The sequence below is a fragment of the Doryrhamphus excisus genome, chromosome 18, assembly GCF_030265055.1.
Source record: "Doryrhamphus excisus isolate RoL2022-K1 chromosome 18, RoL_Dexc_1.0, whole genome shotgun sequence".
In the NCBI taxonomy this organism is placed as follows: Eukaryota; Metazoa; Chordata; class Actinopteri; order Syngnathiformes; family Syngnathidae; genus Doryrhamphus; species Doryrhamphus excisus.
Genome location: NC_080483.1, coordinates 6,932,525 through 6,952,469, shown reverse-complemented (window position 1 = coordinate 6,952,469; position 19,945 = coordinate 6,932,525). Strand labels below are relative to the sequence as shown.

The 19,945-nt window shown below is 40.8% G+C and overlaps 2 protein-coding genes across 2 annotated transcripts; one reads left to right on the top strand and one right to left on the bottom strand.

Moving 5' to 3' along the window:
- The first annotated feature begins 5 nt into the window (after window positions 1-5).
- Window positions 6-17,944, top strand: si:ch73-267c23.10 (serine incorporator 1). Its single transcript, XM_058055187.1, has 10 exons — window positions 6-174; window positions 6,087-6,248; window positions 7,892-8,085; window positions 12,017-12,096; window positions 12,791-12,928; window positions 14,413-14,582; window positions 14,727-14,817; window positions 15,463-15,664; window positions 16,103-16,327; window positions 16,574-17,944. Exons 1-10 carry the CDS (start codon window positions 139-141, stop codon window positions 16,707-16,709), a joined length of 1,434 nt encoding a protein of 477 aa, XP_057911170.1. The 5' UTR covers window positions 6-138; the 3' UTR covers window positions 16,710-17,944.
- tp53rk (TP53 regulating kinase) lies at window positions 15,290-19,861 on the bottom strand. Its single transcript, XM_058055188.1, has 2 exons — window positions 19,605-19,861; window positions 15,290-18,476 (listed from the first exon to the last, which is right to left on the bottom strand). The coding sequence occupies exons 1-2, from the start codon at window positions 19,825-19,827 to the stop codon at window positions 17,986-17,988; spliced, it is 714 nt and encodes a 237-aa protein (XP_057911171.1). The 5' UTR covers window positions 19,828-19,861; the 3' UTR covers window positions 15,290-17,985.
- Window positions 19,862-19,945: the final 84 nt, after the last annotated feature.

Below are 19,945 nucleotides of genomic sequence, written 5' to 3'. Positions count from 1 at the left end.
AGCCTGGCAGTGTCGGAGGAGGGTCTGAACCACAGCACCGTTTTCAGTACAAATGTTGGCGCTCTCAGAAGAGAAGACCATCGTGGAGAAGAAGACAAGTTGACAAATAGCCAAGTGAACGTCACAACAAAGGCTGCCATGGGAGCTGCAGTGTCTTTTCCGCTCCTTAGCTGTGTAAGTCATCTTGAAATTTTACTTTTTATCCCTCGTGTTTTTTACGCATGTACATGCTATTCATGCACAGATTCTTTCGCGTCATTTCACATATACAGTAACACTGATATCATACTTTGGAGTAAAGGAAGTAACCGACAGAAGGAAGTAGCTAACGATGAGATCCCTTTAAGCCCTAGTGTGCATTTATCTCATTAAATGTCTCTAACCTCATTATGAACTTACAGTACATTTATTTATGTTACTAACAATCTCAGAACTATACACATTAATTAATTTCTACACACATTAATGACAGCATGATTGATTATTTGGCTTAGTTGTGTTGGTGAGTAGTGGATAATAATTATTTTACGCATGTAAAACTATACAAACTTTTCTGCTATTAGGCCACAGAGCTAACTTCTGTTTCCTGGTTCCATATATTAGCAAGCTTACAGGATGTTAATGAGGATATTTTGTGATAAAAATTCATTAAGAACACAGTTTGACTCACACAATGTAATAATAACTGGAAAACATACACAAACTGATGACAAAATGGCAAATTTTGGCGGGAATTTTGACCATGAACTGAAAAACATGCTAACTGGCGCGTATGCTAACCAAGGCTATTTTTCAGTATGGAATATTTGGTACGGTATGAGGTTGGTCATGTTAAACTTTCCCGGTTGTTTGCCACCATGAAAAAAGTTTGGCACACACTGCAACATCTTTTTCTGACTTTCATTAAAACTACTTGGCTAGCACGTTAACACATGCTGTTGTTGTGATCATGTTTCTATGGGAGTCTATGTGAGTGCCAATATTGGACATTTTAGATGCAGGCTCATATAATGCAGTGCTTTTTACTTGGCTCTATTAGAGCTTTCTGGGTTTGTTATTGGACTGTATCAGTGAGGCTGACACAAGAGTGAAACCATGCTTGTGTCCATTTAATGTGTTTGATGTGGAACATAAGGGGTGTGGTTAGTCATGCGCTGTTTGTTATCTGGCCCACATAACCACACGTCCACTAAGCATGCTAAACTAAGCTAAGCTGGCTTGTCTGGCTGGATGGGTATTAACTTGTTGACAAGCTTCCAGGCCTCTGATGACTCCTTAATAGAGGAGAGGCATGTGTCATACCATATAAGTACAAGTTACATATAACAAATCTGTTGTCCTACAAATTATTGCTGATATTATTTTGATACAGTTTTTTTCATTATTCATTCATCCATTAATTTTCTACCGCTTATCCTCACGATGGTTGCAGGTGTGCTGGAGCCTATCCCAGCTGTCTTCGGGCGAGAGGCGGGGTACACCCTGGACTGGTCGCCAGCCAATCACAGGGCACATATAGACAAACAACCATTCACACTCACATTCATACCTATGGACAATTTGGAGTCGCCAATTAACCTAGCATGTTTTTGGAATGTGGGAGTAAACCGGAGTACTCGGAGAAAACCCACGCATGCACGGGGAGAACATGCAAACTCCACACAGAGATGGCCGAGGGTGGAATCGAACCCTGGTCCTCCTAGCTGTGAGGTCTGCACGCAAACCACTCGTCCACCGTGCCGCCCCACTAGCATCATGTATTGTAAAATTGGTCAGACAGAATAAAACCACAAACACAGGATCCTGGGCTGATTTTTTCTTCCAGTGTCCGCATGCAGCCTCCCGATGAGAAGAAGGAAAACCAGCCCTGATTCTTCCCTTTTCGTAGATTGGCTTAGATGGGGTGGAGTTGGGGTATGTGCATGAGCTGGACCTGGATCCTGTTCTCTGTCAGGTTCGAACCCCAGTAAAAACACTTGTAAAAACACTTAATTACAGAAGAGACAGACAACAAAATTCAATGTTTCTCGCAGCGAGGAGAATGAAACAACATACCCAGTGACATGCAGTTCCACTCTGAATATGCCATCCATGCTCCTCTCTTTTTGTTTTCTTTAGGAGGTCCCTAATACATTGTTGAGCAACAATGGGACGGGGGAGCAAGCAGTTGCATGAGATGTACTTGTTCATCTATGTGTGTACTATGTGAGAGTAATTGCTTTTTGTGCATGTGTTCTTATCTTGGCACATTTTTGCATGATGAACAGGAACATCTTCAAAGTCACTGCAGGCGTTCCCAGGCACCTCCAAGACCAGTGGATGCTGGGAGTAGCTGGTCATGGTCACAGAATGTTCCTACTTCAAAACACTCAAAACTCTCTTTCTATTGTCTAAGTAAACTGACATAAGGGTGATAACATTATAATAATTGTATTTACATTTTATTCTAACATTCTCGGACCAAATACTTCCTCCTTCACCCCATTATCTTTATTGCCTCCTGAGTTTACGCGTTCCATGAGTCAATGACCGTAAATGCCTGGGACCTTCCTGGCCTTTTGGTTCTCCCACAATGATCTCTGCACAGATAACACAAGACACAATTAAGCACATTCCTCACCTTGTAGTCGCTTTTACCAGTTGAATGCACTTTAACTGAAGTATTCTCATGAACTACTTGAAATAAATATGTATCTGCTCAGTTATTGAATTAATAAAACTATAATATCTAATAGCAGTGAAGCATAGACTTCACTCTATTCAGCCAATTTGTCCAGCTCCTTTCCGAGTGGAAGCTACTTTAGGTATGATAATAAAATGATAATCAAAACATCCAGCATTGCTCCAGTTGACATGGAAGGGCCATCCTCACTGAGATTGCTGCGTGTCATACATCGTTATCATCATATCACTGGAATAAATTCATTTGTCATGGTCAAAGCCAGGAAATAAGCCAAGAAAATTTTGAGCAGAGTGTAACAAATGGATTTATTCATTTAGCCACAACCCACAGCGTCAGTGGAATCAGTTGATGCTCTCACAGTTTATCTCTCGCATGATGCTTTTCTATTTGTCATGATTGGAACAGCGTCTTCCTCATCCTGACCTGCTTGTAACATCCTTGGCAAAGCAAATTGGGCTGATAATCAATACAAACACGTGCACGCATGCGTAACCAGCATACTGGAGCAATCCTAAATTATAACCGTGACGTACTAGGAAATAAAGCATTGGGTTTAAGCATGGCATGCTTCATGTGGATGTGTGGCTTTTTTTTAGCACTTTTAATGAAAAAGACGTTAAACATTGGCTTTAGTTGATTAGTCATGCTTGTAGAGTGGGATGCATGGGTGACATTGTGTTAAGGCGACTGTTGTGGTTACCAAGGGTTACAGTGTGTTTGGCACACACGCAGTATCCGATACATCCTCATGATGTCCTGTTTGACATCATGACATGAGAAAGATATGATATGATGATGTGTTGAATGTCGATGTTGAATAGGATGTTGGATTGCCACATCATTTAGACGCCCATGCGGCCCCGTAAAATCCATGACGTTGAATTGTTGTTCTGTTGTGTTGTATTCAATGAATCAGACCCAGAGAGATAGTCAGGGATGTCTTCACACAGACAAACAACACATCACACCACAAAATTGACTAACCAGCTGGACAGTCCTTCCTGAGTGTGTTTTTCCTAGAAACACTTTTCAAGAAATCCAAATTCAGACTATTTAATTAAATTGTTTGTGCATTCCCAACCAAACATCAAATAGCATGCTTGTACAAAAAGGGCACACATTCTTCCATTTGTCACTGTCCCTTTTTTAGAACGAGACACGTGAGGAATGGAATCATTGACATCAAAAATGGTACCAGGGGAAACTTACGGTATACCAAGGCAGCACTCATGCCCAGAACTAAATATGTGTTAGATAAATATTCCCCAAACAGCTATCCCTATGTCATTGCCATTTATAGAAGTTGTCAACACCATAGAAATGTGTGATGTGCATTACAGAGCATCACGTTACAGTATTTTCCGGACTATAAGTCACACTTTTTTTCATAGGTTGACTGTTCCTGCGACTTATACTCCAGAGCGACTTATCAATGAAAAAAACTGTTTATTTACATAAACACTGGACACCTTTTCTGTTAATGTATATTTTTCGTGTAGCTAAATAACCATTGTGTTAGCATATCTTACACCTATTCAGCCTGTTCTCTATTTTTTTATTGTTAGAACTTGCCTTCCAAGAGGATGTAATGTCTGTTTTGGTCAAGTAGTTTGTAAAATAAATTACCCGCAAAAAATGCGACTTATACTCCAGTGTGACTTATGTATGTTTTTTTCTACCTAATTATGCATTTTTGGCCTTGTGCGACTTATACTCCGGAGCGACTTATAGTCCAGAATATACGATAATTGTGTGTGTGTGTGTGTGTGTGTATAAGTCTGTGTGAAATTACATTCCCCCTCCACCAGTTGTGCACTCAAGTCACCAGTTTGCATCTTTCTCTGATATGTAAACAGCTGATTGGCATCTTGTTTCACCCAAGTGTGAACATCAGGGTGAAATTTGAAATCCACATTACAAATCAGGCCAGATACACATTGAATCATATCCTAACAAACTTAATGTTTGAAGCTGAATTATTGATCATCTAAATAAAAGAGCAGAGTGGACCGCTTCTCCTGATTCGCCAATGGAAGTAACATAATTGCCTTGCGAGTCCTTGGGCCAAAGTCTCCTTGTGTTGCACAAGCCAGAGTCATTTGTTCTCCCAGTCTTTCTTCTGGATGACCTTCTTGCAGGTAGCCATTTGTTGCCACAGTATGGATTCTGGTGCATGGCTTGTCCTTACATTAAAAGAGTGATCAATCCAGTTTTGAGTAGGCTGCATTCCCCTTTGGTTGCTGGTTATGGTGATTGTCATCACCATGAACATCTTGTCAGCAACGTTCACCACAGTGCTCGAGGGATGTGGGACATCTTGACTTAGCACATGCAGGGCTGTTATGGCCTGCCCCCCACACCCTCCTTACACTATTATCCCACCCATGGTGCCCACCTTGACATCAGTCACAGGTTTGGAAGGCTCTCTTCAGATCTCTGTGAAAATAGAACTGGCAGATGACAATAGACTCATCATGCATGTTGTTGAATCAGGACTCACTCTTGTTTGCATTAAAGTATGCCTAGTATATACTTACATACGTGACTCAGTCATTGATATTACTGAGATCTAATTGTATCAATAGGTGACCAAATGTGCATATGGAAATATTACAATGTGTATATTGTTACCTCATGCCAGAACTCGTTCTTCTCACCTTCTCACCGTGTCAAAGTAGTTCCACTCTGAGAGATTCCAGATTAGATTAATGTCCTGATTAATGTTCCAGATTAATGTCAATGAGGTATAGGCTGAAGGGGGAAAAAATAATTCCAATATGATCAGTGGCTGTCTGCCAACCAGCCAAGGAATCCCACTTCTGACACCAAATTGGTGTGGGGGGAAAAAAACGAAGAAAGAGAATACTTGCATGAACTTTAGTAACATTAAGTTAAGCCAATTTCATTTCCCCTCACAGTATCACAATATTAGATTTACCAAATATATTACAAATACATTAAACAGAATATAATTGGATTAACAATAAATCAGACAGATTAGATTTGCGGTGCGTCGCAGTGTCCACCCCAGAAGAGGACAAGTGCTGCTTATCAATCCTTTCGGTCTCCTTAAATAGTTGTTGTCTTAGATGATCGGCGCCGTGGTGTCCCAAGATAACTTTGTTCAACATTCTTTGATGGAATTTGGCTGATGACAGAGGGTGGTATCTGGCTTTCTTGCAGATGCAATGTCCTTGCACAAACAGCATATACTTCCCAAGGCTTTTTATTTTGTTACTATAGTTAATACACAAAGGCTAGTGGTAGAACAATGAAATAACTAATAGATGTGCCTGTCCAACACAGGCTATATCATCTTGCTACCTGCTTCACAACTTCAACCATCAAACTTCTGTTTTCAGTCGGTCTTAGCTAGACTAATAAAAGATCAACTTGTCTCCAGGTTCCATGTCTGTGCAGCAGCGCCACATGTCTCGTGTGCAGCTGCTGTCCAATCAGCAGGAACTCCACCGTGACCAGGATCATCTACGCTTCCATTCTGCTGCTGGGGACCGTTGTGGCCTGCATCATGTTGTCACCGGGTGTGGATCAGCAGCTTAAAAGGGTATGAATGCCGTGCTTCCCCTCGGTGTGTTTTATTGCAGGTTTGAATGATCCCACGACAGGCACAATAATCCCTAACATAGGCCACCTCAGACATCCCTTCCTGTCCGCCCACACACTCAGCTCCCCTAAAACCAGAACACACTTACAGCAATACACATGAGCATGGGTCTTATTTACGTATGTTGTTAGTTTTACATTGTGAGTCTAAGTGTGATTATTTATGTGGTTATTTCATGTCTAGAGGTCTCTATTAATGTTAAATGTGTATTTAGAAGGTCATCAACAGGTTTTCTTTGCTCTAATTCTGAAAGTATTCATTCATTCATTCTTTCATTTTCTACCGCTTTTTCCTCACGAGGGTTGCGGGGGGTGCTGGAGCCTATCCCAGCTGTCTTTGGGTGAGAGGCAGGGTACACCCTGGACTGGTGGCCAGCCAATCACAGTTCTGAAAATATTTCATTTATAAATAAGGAATCCTACTAGCGGAAAATTCACTTATCACTGATCCGATTAATGGTGATAAATGAGGGATTACTTTCACAGCGAATGTATTTGTGCCGTTCAAATTTATTGTTGGTGGGCCACAAATGTATTGGAAACACAGGAGTGGATGAGTAACAGTAAAAAATAAAAAATAAAAAAAATAAAAATGTTTAAAACAAACATTCCTATCCTTACTACATATAACTCTGCTAAGCAGGGTAATGAAATGTTTCAAAGATAATTACTGTTCAGTCAGTATACAGACAGTATTGTTACCACTCTGTGTGTTTGATATGCTGGCTTGGTCCCGTTGAGCACATTTCTCCTCATATGTGAAGTAATTGGATTTGGATGGTGGAGTGTTAAAAAGACATGATTCCCTTCCTATCTGTTTACTGACCTTGTATCCTGGACGTTTTATGTTGTCCAGATCAGACTGTTCTAATAACAGCCTGACCCTGCCAGTCCTGCTACCTCCCAAGGCTTGGGAGTTTGAGGCAGCAGACTCAATTCAAGAATTTCCATTTTACATTGTTGGATCTTAAGGAGGTGCTAAGGAGAGCTTCAAAATGTAAAAAGAAGAAATGTTAGTGAGACAATAAAATTGGCTTGGGCATGCTTGATGCCAGCATTCCCAGGAGACTAGTGGGAATGTTGCTCCAGGTGGTGAAGATGGCTTCACAGAGGACATCCACTGTCTGGAAATGATTTTTTTTGACAGAGATTACGACAGAAAGGGCCTTCAGTAATAAGGTGCCTACTACAACTTCTGCACATAGCCATCAGCCGTTTGACACCCCTGCACAACCTGAAACTCCATTGTTCCGTTGAAGGACAAAGCACCTCAGATCATGATGGCACCACCTCCACTGTGCTGTGTAAAAAACATCTCAGGTGGGATCTCATCCTCCACATTTGGGTCAAAGATCGTCCCGTGTCTTGACAAACAGCCAATCAACATCTCTGGCTCAGGGCCGGTGGCAATTTTTTTGGGTCTATCACTTGACTTTTTTTGTTCCGCAACCCTCAGGACGTTTGAAATGACTGGTCTTAAATCTTTCATCAGCTGATGAACAGCCTACTTCACTTTAATCTTAAAACCTAAAGTAAAAGTTCTTTAAATGTGTTTTAAATGTGACTGTCTGTAATTGGCTGTAGATCCCTGGCTTCTGTGAAGATGGGGCAGGTTCTTCCATCCCTGGCTTGCAAGCAGATGTTGACTGCCAAATGTTTGTTGGCTACAAGGCAGTGTACCGGGTGTGTTTTGGACTGAGTACGTGGTTCCTGGGCTTTTCCATTCTAATGATTAGCATCAAGAACAGCAGAGACCCCCGGGCTGCCATCCATAATGGGTGAGTACGAACTCCGTAGGAAGTGTTGCATGCAACAAAAACACTGCATGCCTGCTCAGAGGTGTTCAAAGTTAAATATGACTTGTACATCAGCAGTGGCAGTTGTCCGACATTCTCATTTGAGGTCGTAGCTGTTATCAAGTGAATCCGGACCAAAACTCATTGTGGGGCAGCTGACTGCTTCTACCAGTTGGGTTGAGATAGAGCGATGAAGGAGGGCAATAAAGGAAAGATAGAGCGACCAGGACAGGGATGACCGGACAGTGTGTGTAGCAATAGCTATAGCTATCATATTTTATGTCATTGTTATCATATCAGATTTTATATCAGTAACACTTGTACTGTTTTTTTCATTTAAGCCATTAAGTCGTCCCTCGCAACATCGGGGTTCAAACATTGCTCCCTCACTTTATTGCAGTTTTTCACAAATTTATTAATTAATAATTCATCATGGTTGACTACAGCCTATTATTTGTCAACAAATATGCACATTAGGCAAATTTTATGTAATCTTGGCCCAAATGAAGCATTTTTAAGCAAATGATTACATGAACTAGAATTAAGGGAATTTTAATGAACCATTGTCTACATTGGCCACTAGGTGTCACTATAAACACATGCACCAGACTTGATCACCTTCAACAACAATTATTACAGGGTTGAATTATCTGACAACAGGCACAGTAATAACAACAATCATTATAATCAATCATAAAACGAGGTAATGTTGTGGCTGTACTACAGCTAGAACTCAACTCTGAACCCCTGATGTCACTTCCTGTCCACATATGTGGAAGGCATTTATTGAAACACACACAAGCACAAGCAGGGCTCGACATTAAAAACCGAAATGACTTGCCCATGGGGAATCCTTAAGGTGAGAACTACTTGCCCGAACTTGCCCCATGTAAAATGAAAAGACTGCCATAATGATATGTAATTTTTTGTGGCATCACATGAGAATCTCAAATAAAGATGAAATGAGAGTACTACCATACTACCTTACACATGGTAGTCGTAGTAAGCAGTGATATTTATAAGTTGTGCACCACAATGAAACATTATTGAATAGACACATTTGTGTACTAGTAAAGTGTTTTTAATCCAGAAAAAAGCTCAATGGTCAAACAATAATTTGTGAAGCAAAGGTGAGAAAAATCCACAGAGAAATGGAAGCGCTAGATTTTGTAGCTTGTGCAAAATCAGCACTTGGTATTGGATCTAATGGGTAGTGTTTCATTGTGACCACTTCAAATTGTCACAGCAATGTGATTCACTCACCTGTGCCATCATTTGATTTGCTGCCGCTAATAAAATACTTGTTTAGGAGGCACTGGTTCATCACTTTTTGCTGTTTCCTTCAGAATTAGACGACGTTGGCAGCGCCGCCATGACGGATGTTTTCGTAGTCAACCGATCGCTGATTGGTTGATCGCGAACAACGGGTGTGGGTAAAACGCGGACTGTGGATTACAGCCCGCGGTCTAAATAAACGATTCTGATTGGTCCATTTCAAGATTTGCAAGGATTGGTTTGCAAATTACCACCGGAATTACGCAGTCCGTGTTTTACCAACACCCAACAAGAACCGCTTTTAAAAAAACTCTTGGCAGTATGGCATGCCAAAGTGCACTTGCCCGACGGGAATATCTCTGATTGGATTTACTTGCCCAAATTTTGTTTTAACTTGCCCCGGGCCATCGGTACAACGTTATTGTCGAGCCCTGCACAAGTCTTATTCATGTTTTAAATTGCCTTTTTTGGGACTATGGGGTGGTATTTTATGTCCAGAGGGTTATAATAATATGTAGAAGGCCGTAAACAGGTTTTCTATACTCTTACTACCAAAAATTTAGATTTATAAATAAGGAATTGTACTTAGTGGAAACTAAATTATTGCAATTATCTGCTTATCCCAGTGGAGGTGCATTTCCCTTGAAAAATTGTATTGGTCTAGAATTTCGTACTTTAGTTCTGGATGTGGATGTTTGTGCCACATACGAATGTGCAGCTTTCCAAATTGTGTCATCGTTAATAGTAGGAGGATTTGATTATTTAGTGACTTGTTGAGACAAAATGTTATGTTAAGTATAGTAGCTAAATATTTGTCTAGTTAGAGCATTGAGAACCTGTTTACAATCTTCCTAATATGCTTTTTACTGTTGTTAGAGCCCTCCAGACTGGAAACAACACCCATATAGTCACCTTTACGCTCCCATTACGCAATATAGCAGACAGAATAAGAGGAAATAAGGCATAATAAAGACTCACGCATCACATGCATTAGGAGAGTTCCTTGTTGTTGTTATGTAGTGTTTACTTTCTGTTCCTGCATGGCTATTGTCTCGTCAATGTTAGAATACTGACACCTAGTGAGCAGTGTAGAATGTAATACTGTAATACCACAACAACAGTTACTATCTTATCACTTTTTCTTTAAAAAAAAAGAAAAGAAAAAAACAACACATATGAAGTACAGGAATTGAAGAAACGTATTGGAATAGATGTGAAATGGATGATGGGTAGGATTAAATGGCAAATTGTACTTTGTGATATATTCCACTGTTAATTGTATGCATATTCAAATAAAATTAAAGCACTACCATGACCATGACCAAAACAGGAAGGTGGTTACTGAGCACACACAGTCGAGGGACATATCTCCCACTAAGACTTATCTTATCACATTGTCCAGTTGAAGGACATGTCTCCATTCTTGTGAGAGAGAGCAGTTGTTGCTGACTTGTCCTAAAAAAAACACCCAAGGGGAGAAGAGAAGGAGTATTTAGTTGAAAGCCATTGCAATTGTTTTGTATTCATTCATTTTCTACCGCTTATCCTCACGAGGGTCTCAGGGGTGCTGGAGCCTATCCCAGCTGTCTTTGGGCGAGAGGCGGGATACACCCTGGTGGCCAGCTAATCACAGGGCTCATATAGACAAAAAAACATTCACACTCACATTCATACCATGGACAATTTGGTGTTGCCAATTAACCTAGCATGTTTTTGGAATGTGGGAGGAAACCGGAGTACCTGCAGAAAACCCACGCATGCACAGGGAGAACATGCAAACTCCACACAGAGATGGCCGAGGGTGGAATCGAACTCGGGTCTCCAAGCTGTGTGGCCTGCGCACACAGCACTCATTCACCATGCAGCCCTGTTTTGTATTCAATTAAATATAATTAAATTAGATGGCTGCCAGAATAAACTAATCAGGATGGGCCTTGCCGTGAAACAGGGCTGGTCAGAACAGGTTTTAATTGTTTTCTGCATGTTAAACTATCATTGGAAAATTATAAAAACATGTTTGATTTGAACTCCGGTTTCCTCCCACATTCCAAAAACATGCTAGGTTAATTGGTTACTAAATTGTCCATAGGTATGAATGTGAGTGTGAATGGTTGTTTGTCTATATGTGCCCTGTGATTGGCTGGCCACCAGCCCAGGGTGTATCCCGCCTCTCGCCCAAAGACAGCTGGGATAGCCTCCAGCACCCCCGCGACCCTCGTGAGGAAAAGCGGTAGAAAATGAATGAATGTTTGATTTGATTCACACGATTTCTTATTGGAAAAATTGATATGGTTAGCGTATGTTTGGGTGAGAAGTAACCAAGGTTCCACCGTATATTGCATTGTTGGACTGAGAAATAGAATAAACTGTGTTTGTGTGGGAACAGATGTAGTCTATGTAGAAATAACACTCAAAGTAGATCTCACATTCAGAGCATCAGATATGATTTCTCTGTAGACTCTTCCATCAGGAATCAATTTTCCCAAGCTGAAAGTTGACCAATTTAAGAAGGCACGGGTGGCATAGCATGTGATGTGTCACATGACCATCCTGTGACCTGACTTTAATGGACACTGTTTTATCAATGAGCAGTTATTTGTGTGTCTGTTTTTTAATCTGCCATCTTTTTTTGGGGTAGATTTTGGTTCTTCAAGATTGCTGCATTGGTGGCCATTACAGTTGGTGCCTTTTACATTCCAGATGGGATGTTTACCTATGGTAAGATCATAATACAATACATGTCAAACCCGGTGCCTGTTGCACAAAAGTAGGATTCAGATCTCCAGGATAAATGACCAACTCAAGACAAGAGCGTCTAGGATTAATTGGCTCTGCAAAGCCTGAGCTGTGGTGAGTAGACACGGATTACTCAAGCCAGGTGAAACCAATCCAGGATTCTTTAAATAGACTCTGCTTTCGCTCACCAATTCACCATGGCAACGTGAGCGGCATACTTTTCCCCCAAATCCTCATAGAGACTTATGCCACTTATCCTCCCTTGCATAATTTGAGTATTGGTTTTGGAGGCCTATATAAAGGGCCAAAAAAGGCCAGGATTGTTAGTGCAGTGAACAGCGCGTACAGCACAGGAAACACCCGGCAGGTGCAACACCTGGATCAACAGCCCCACTGTGCATTGACCTGGTATTTACTGTTTACTGTGTTTAGCAGGTGGCATTTCCTTTTGTTAAGTGTTTTGTTTTGAAATTATTCTTGAAACGTTACATTTTGTATCTGGTTACTAATATCCTAAACAAATTATTCAGTTTAGTGCTTCTGGATCACATATAAGTAGAGCCAGGATTACCAAGATATCCCGGCCTAATCCCTTATCCTAGTTTTGTGCAACGGGACCCCAGTAAGAAGTCTCTATCAAGGCTTGGTGTGTCATTGAATGACTTTGCTGTTGCAGTTTGTTTTGTTGTAGGCTCTGCTGGGGCGTTCCTCTTCATTGTGATCCAGCTGGTGCTGCTGGTTGACTTTGCTCACTCCTGGAATGAGTCTTGGTTGGAGAAAATGGAGAATGGACACTCAAAGGGCTGGTATACAGGTCAGTGGCGCTCTCTTCGTGTGTTCAAATATTTTTTATACTACATTGCAAAGAACAATTCATTTTTTATGGTAGGCTTTGTCACACTCAATTTGACAGCTTATATTTTGAGTTACATTATCACTTCCTGTTTGTGACCTTGACAGGACACCTGTTTGGTGTTTGCAGTCAGTGCACTATTGTAGTTGAGTCTTTGTCAAGCAGGGAAATGCTCGACACTTGCTGCTGGGTCAATGTTGAATTTGTGCTTTAGTGTTTGGACTCTTTTTGCATTCTGGTAAGCATTTTCTTCACTCCTGTTGTGATATTTCTCCATTTTCTTTCACAGTCTATGCACAAATGCCTCACAATGTTAAAGAATCCTTTAAAAAATAATTCAGGATCCAGACAGTGATCCGGATCACCCCCAAAATTTTAACAGTTTGTCCGTATTCCATTTCTGACTATTTGAAAATGTAATCCAAATCTTCCCCAGAGGAGGACAGGACAGAAGCATACTTATTCAAATATTATCAGCACTTAATCAGGTGCAAGGATGTACCCTTGGAGAACGCCTTGGAGAAACTTGGTTTGGAAACAGAAGGGCTCAAGCCACAGCAAATTGTCACAACAAAGCATAGTTTGTTCTGTGAGCAAATCAGTCTGAACAGCAAAAACACTGTATTAGTATAAGATTTCCATCCCATTTCTCCCCTTTGATCATGTAAATGATCATAAAACCTGATTCAATAAACATAATGATATGACAGACAGGCGTAATTGTGGTCAGCACCCTACCCTTGTGAAAGGTTAAGATACATCTTCACAAAAACGCCTGAAAATGCATGTCATTAAATTCATTCATTCATTTTCTACCGCTTTTTCCTCACGAGGGTCGCGGGGGTGCTGGAACCTATCCCAGCTGTCTTTGGGCGAGAGGCGGGGTACACCCTGGACTGGTCGCCAGCCAATCACAGGGTACATATCGACAAACAACCATTCACACTCACATTCATACAATTTGGAGTCGCCAATTAACCTAGCATGTTTTTGGAATGTGGGAGGAAACCGGAGTACCCGGAGAAAACCCACGCATGCATGGGGAGAACATGCAAACTCCACACAGATGGCCGAGGGTGGAAGTGAACCCTGGTCTCCTAGCTGTGAGGTCTGCGCGCTAACCACTCGACCGCCGTGCCGCCTATGTCATTAAATCATATGAATTATTTTATCAACAATCATTCCTGTGGTAGGAGACTTTGTCACCACTATAACTTCACACATGTTCAGAGTAGTGCCTCCATTTTTAATAGACCTCTCCTCTCAATCAAACATAAGCCAAAGAAACCCTATAAGAGGAATAAGGACGTTTAATTTGAGGAAAACCTATTATCAGTTTGGAGCCCATACCAGAAATGTGGTGAAAGACACATATAATAAAACATATATAAAATTGGCATTACAGATGCAATGTTTGTATGACTGCTTGTCCTTGTCTTTGACAGCTTTGCAGGCAGTCACGATCATCAACTACATGCTGTCCTTCATTGCTGTTGTTCTCTTCTTCATCTTCTACACCAAAGCTAATGATTGCTTCATCAACAAGTTCTTCATCAGCTTCAACATGCTCTTCTGCATAGTGGCTTCTGTTATCTCTGTGCTGCGCAAAGTACAGGTACACGTCAAACACTGTTTGTGTCAAATATTACATTCTGTGTACCTTCCTCTCTTCTCTTGATGTATTCTAAGATGTATTCTTTAAAAAATGTATTGACTGACTTTGTTCCACATTGTCCTTCCCTAATGTTGCGTTTGGCAGGAATCTCAACCTCGTTCTGGTCTTCTACAGTCCTCCATTATCACCTTATACACCATGTTCCTCACCTGGTCGGCCATGAGCAACGAGCCAGGTGAAATGCTTGCAGGCATCTACTTCATTTTACATGACTCTGAAATTCACTCTGAAGAAAGCAGTAGTATATACACTAAATTCCGGTGCATTAGCTGCACCTACTAAATAAAAAAAACCCTGACAGGAGCAAATCATGAGCTGTGAAAAAAGTCACAGCAAGCATGACAACCCATTGGAAATTGTAGGAGGTCAATGTAACAGTCTGACTCACACTCTCATCTTATAAAGAACGCTAAAGTCATCACACAGCAACTTAACATGCAAAAGGTAGCTGGGAACTATACAATACAAGTACCAGTAAAAGTTTAAAATGGAAAAAAAAATTTGGTGCTGCAATTTTGCCTCTGAGATTTTGCCAACAGAGGAGCCCAGGATCGAGGCTGACGTCATTGCAGCCCCCCCCCCCCCCCCAAATGCAATGCATTATAGGAAAAAGTGAAAAACAGTTGCGTTATAATTCATTTCAAACATGTATTGGTACTTGTATATTTCCTAGCTACCTTTTGAGTGTTAAGTTGCTGTATGATGAGTTTAGTTTTTGTCTACAATTTCCAATGGGATGACAAGCATGTAGTGAGTTTACTTTACTTTATATTGTGTGATTAATGAAATAAAATGTTTTTTTTTTCTTTTTTTGTTTAAGATCGAACATGCAACCCAAGCCTGCTGAGTATCTTTCAGCAGATGGCGGCGCCCACTGTAGCTCCCATGGAGATGGAAAACCAGACTGCTGTGGTGATCATTGGCACAGAGGAACCCATCCTCACATCGCCTTACCTGCAATGGTGGGATGCTCAGAGCATCGTGGGCCTGGCCATATTCGTCTTATGCATCATCTACTCGAGGTGTGTAGCACTTATTTACTAATAAACACAGTATGAAAATAGTTTGAAAACAGTGTGGACACAGTTTGAAAACAGTATGGAATTGTTGTGAACACAGTATGAGCACTGAACATGGTATGAGCATAATATGAACATGATGAAAACGGTTTGTAAACAGTACATCTTTTCCCACTGTAACTGGTTCATAGCTTTTTTGGAGCTGGTTCTTTGGTGCTTTGCTTTTCCATTGTGATGGTTCCACAATTGGTTCAAATTTCGGGGGTCTTTTTTGGTTTAACTCGAGTTACAATAAATATGATAGGAAGTGAGTATGAAATTGCTATGAACACTGTATAATCACAGTGTGAACACTATGAATATGATATTAACACAACATGAAAATAGTATGAAAGTGATATGAAAACAGGAAAAACATTGCAATGGTTTATTTCTGTGCAGCATTCGATCCTCCAGCACCAGCCAGGTGAACAAACTGACCATGGCCTCCAAAGACTCCACCATCCTGGCAGAGGACGGCAGTCTGGACTCATCCATTGAGACAAGTGGACCGAGGCGGGTGAAGGACAATGAGCAAGACCTAGTCCAATACAGTTACTCCTTTTTTCATTTCATGCTCTTCCTTGCCTCACTGTACATCATGATGACCCTCACTAACTGGTACAGGTCAGTACACACACCCCTACAAAACACATTTGATGCTCACTTTGCATCCATACGCACAACAGTTGCTGTATATACTGTATATTAGATCAGGGATGATCATTTGTGTGTAATTAGTGAATGAAACAGTGTTTGATTAAAAACAAAAAATCACAGTGGGTAGCTGTTGACACCACATCGGTATTTTAGAGGCATGTGGAATTGTCAAAATAGTCAGGATGAAAGTAGTAAAGTAAGTGTTCTTTGTAGTCCGAATACAGACTACAGCATCAGCAGCAAGTGGCCAGCAGTGTGGGTGAAGATCTCCTCCAGTTGGTTGTGTTTGTGTTTGTACGTGTGGACCCTGCTGGCTCCTATGATCCTCACCAACCGAGATTTCAGCTGATCTTCTTCCACACACACAGAACTACCACATCATCAGTGTGAGCCAATCATGTAAGGTACGCTGCTTGTCACGCTTAGTTCTTTGAAGAAGCCAAAAGTGCCACAACTGCTGCTTGCGCCACTCGCTTATCCTTACTGCTTTCATTTGATGTTTTTGTACACTCCCATCCAAGCTACTGAAATGTCATTATTTGTGGATCTTAAGTCACATTTTAGATATTTATGTATAGGCATTTGCTAGTATGTTTATCCCTTATGACCATTCCATAACGTAAGAAAGCAGCACATTCTGATTTTTGCCAAATATTTCTATATTCCACTTGTATAACATGTTTTCAAATGTGGAAAGTTGAAACAAAATGTTTATATACTATACTTTTATTACAGTAAAAAACTACATGTGAAAAAGATCATTGTTATCAGTGTTTTGTGTTGACATTTTCTTTGCATGAACTGGTCAAAGTTTATTTCTAGCCCATAATCACAAAAAGTGCTTTACAAGCAGGCAACGTTAGATGACATCCCCTGATCTGAACCCCCATCCGGGCAAGGAAAAACTCAAAACCCATTTAGGGAAAAAATAAACCTTGAGGAGGGAGGAATCACCCTTCCAGGATGACCAGTCTGCAATGGATGTCGAGTGGGCAACACAATAGTATATACAAAGTACATTTTGTGTGGTAGCCAGTCGACCAGTCAAGGGTATAACCCGCCTCTTGCCTGAAGTCAGCTGGGATAGGCTCCAGCATAACCCGCGACCCTAGTGAGGATAAGTGGCATAGAAAATGAATGGATGGATGGACAAAGTAAATTCAAATAGCATAGTAGTCCGGTTCATATGTAGTGACATCAGGAGAGTTGGTCAGCCGTGGGTCTTGGGATGAGCATCAGCCCAAGCGGGGCCCTTAAACGTGGACCACAACAGATATTATTGCATTCTATGTCTACATGTGTACTGAATCTATAGAATTTATTAAATGAGTGACATTAAATATTAAGCTTTTTTTAATGTCTTTGTTTTGAAGATGGTACTCTGTGGTTAAGAAACCTTGGCATTAGGGTTAAAACAAAAAACATGACTTATCTTTCGTTATTTTTTATTGTCCAAAAACAAGACCGGTCTCCCAAAAAATTCAAAAGTCGTCATCAAAAACTGAAGTAATCTAATAGACTTAATTGAATATCCTGTCACTTATATGATGATACCTTATGGTGTTTTATACAATGGGTAAACTGTACTTTGTGTTCTTATTCCAAGCAATAAAGGATATGATTTTTCACCCCACCATGGAGCGCTTTCTCCCCCTTAATCGAACCTCATCCAACTTTTTAAGGACTGCTGCGGACTTTTTGGACGATGCTGCATAGGTCTTCAGTATCTTCTGAAACAGTGCTTCTGTGTTGGGATGGGTACTGAGGAAGGCCTTTTCCAGCACGTACAAATCCACGCCTTTATCTTCTGGCAGAGCAGAGATAGAACTGAGACCAAAGTCAATGAGGACCAGCTCACACTCTCCATGTCCTGCTGGACGCCTCAGCAGCATGTTGGACGTAGTTAAGTCGCCGTGGATGACGTCCTCGTCGTGCATTTTGGCCAAAGTGCTGCCCATCATCTGTGCCAGGCACTCCAGTGACACATCAGAAACAGAGGAAGTAGATCGCTGAGTGGATGCAATGTGGTCACGCACCGTGGATGAATCTTGTATTTCTTCCAGGAAAATGCAGTGAGATGTGTAGTCCACAAAGTACACCACAGGAGCAGATATGCCTGAGAGAATCAAGAAGGATAAAATAAACAGATCAGACATGTTGGACTAAAAGATGCTTGTGAAAATACACAGTGGCATTCTATTCCATATACACATGTTCCTGTATATACAACACCGCTTTATAACGCTACAGTTGTGCTTTAAGGGATGCACAAATGCTGAAAATGAAAATTACATTATACATTTCCAACCAATTTTCATTATGTAGAAGCAAGCTATTACTGGAAATGTGTCAACTTGGCGATTTTGTCAATAGATCTAGCAACATTCCAGACCCACTTGACAACATATTTTGTCAAACGTGACTCGGGACAAATCTAGCAACTTTTTCTGGCGTCCTTGGGGAGTTTTCTGGTATTTAGGGACTCAAAAGTGAAAGCACATATTAGGGTTGGCCGATAATTTTTATATACTGATATGAATCCTTCCAATACCAAGAAAATAACGTATATATCTGTAGAAATGATAAACGGAAAAAGTCCAGTTGATGTGTTTTTCCTGCGACTCTGCACCGTTGCGGACTGTACTGACGCATTGGCACTGCACGTCTACCACTAGCATAGTTCAGCAATGGCGGATAAATGAGAGAAAACAACAAAACGACCAAAAGGGATAAAGGGAAAATTAGTATGTATTAGTACAAAGAAATTGTTGATAAACAGGAAGTAACTCTGTAATATGGAAGTGGTTTGGTTTCGTACAGACGTGAAGTAGCCGAGCAACTCAACCATAATATGCTTTTTCCTAATGTATTTTACTACATCATATGCAAATTAGATAATGACGTAATCTAGGGACTTCACGGACAGCCAATAGCTTCCTTTCTGACTGAAAAGTTAGCAACAGCGAATACACTGCAAGGCATACTGCAATATTGTTTATAACTGAATTAAATTGATTAGAAAGTTCGTTCGTTGTGTTGCAAAAGTTTTGTGAAATCTCGCATAAAGTACTTTTCTTTCCTGATGAAAACTTAAAAACTACTCCCCCCCCATGTCCACTCGTGGGCTCTGATCATAATGACAATAATAGAGGTAAATAGGCCAAATTAGTTTAATTATTACAATAATGTTAATAAATAGGGTCCTAATGTCCTAATGTCTACGTATTGTAGTTTTAGTACTCGCCTGCTCGCCGACATCTTAGAATGGATCGAACTTCTTGAACAGTCCGTCGATGTGTGAGTTTTTCCTCCAAGAGCGGAAGTCTGTAACGTTTTTGGAATCTTTCTTTTACAATCGTCGGTCTTCCTAGAAACAAAGTCTTGTATATTCTCGCTTCAGCGCCTTGCTTTAGTAACTCGGCTTTGCTAAGGAGCTCCATTATTGCGAGGTTGCTGTCGCTGGTCATGTTTACTTCCGGGTCAAGCGGTGTTAACCGGAAGACTCGGATCCATAACCGGATCTCCTGGTCTGATATTGGTATGTTTAGAGAATTAGATAGGTTGACGATATGATGTGGAATTCTT

Coding starts and splice junctions, on each gene's coding strand:
- si:ch73-267c23.10 (XM_058055187.1), top strand. CDS start 139: ATGGGAGCTGCAGTGTCTTTTCCGCTCCTTAGCTGT. Junction 12,929..14,412: donor CTCAAAGGGCTGGTATACAG/GTCAGTGGCGCT, acceptor TGTCTTTGACAG/CTTTGCAGGCAGTCACGATC. Junction 16,328..16,573: donor ACCCTCACTAACTGGTACAG/GTCAGTACACAC, acceptor TGTTCTTTGTAG/TCCGAATACAGACTACAGCA.
- tp53rk (XM_058055188.1), bottom strand. CDS start 19,827: ATGACCAGCGACAGCAACCTCGCAATAATGGAGCTCCTTAGCAAAGCC. Junction 18,477..19,604: donor TCTAAGATGTCGGCGAGCAG/GCGAGTACTAAA, acceptor TGATTCTCTCAG/GCATATCTGCTCCTGTGGTG.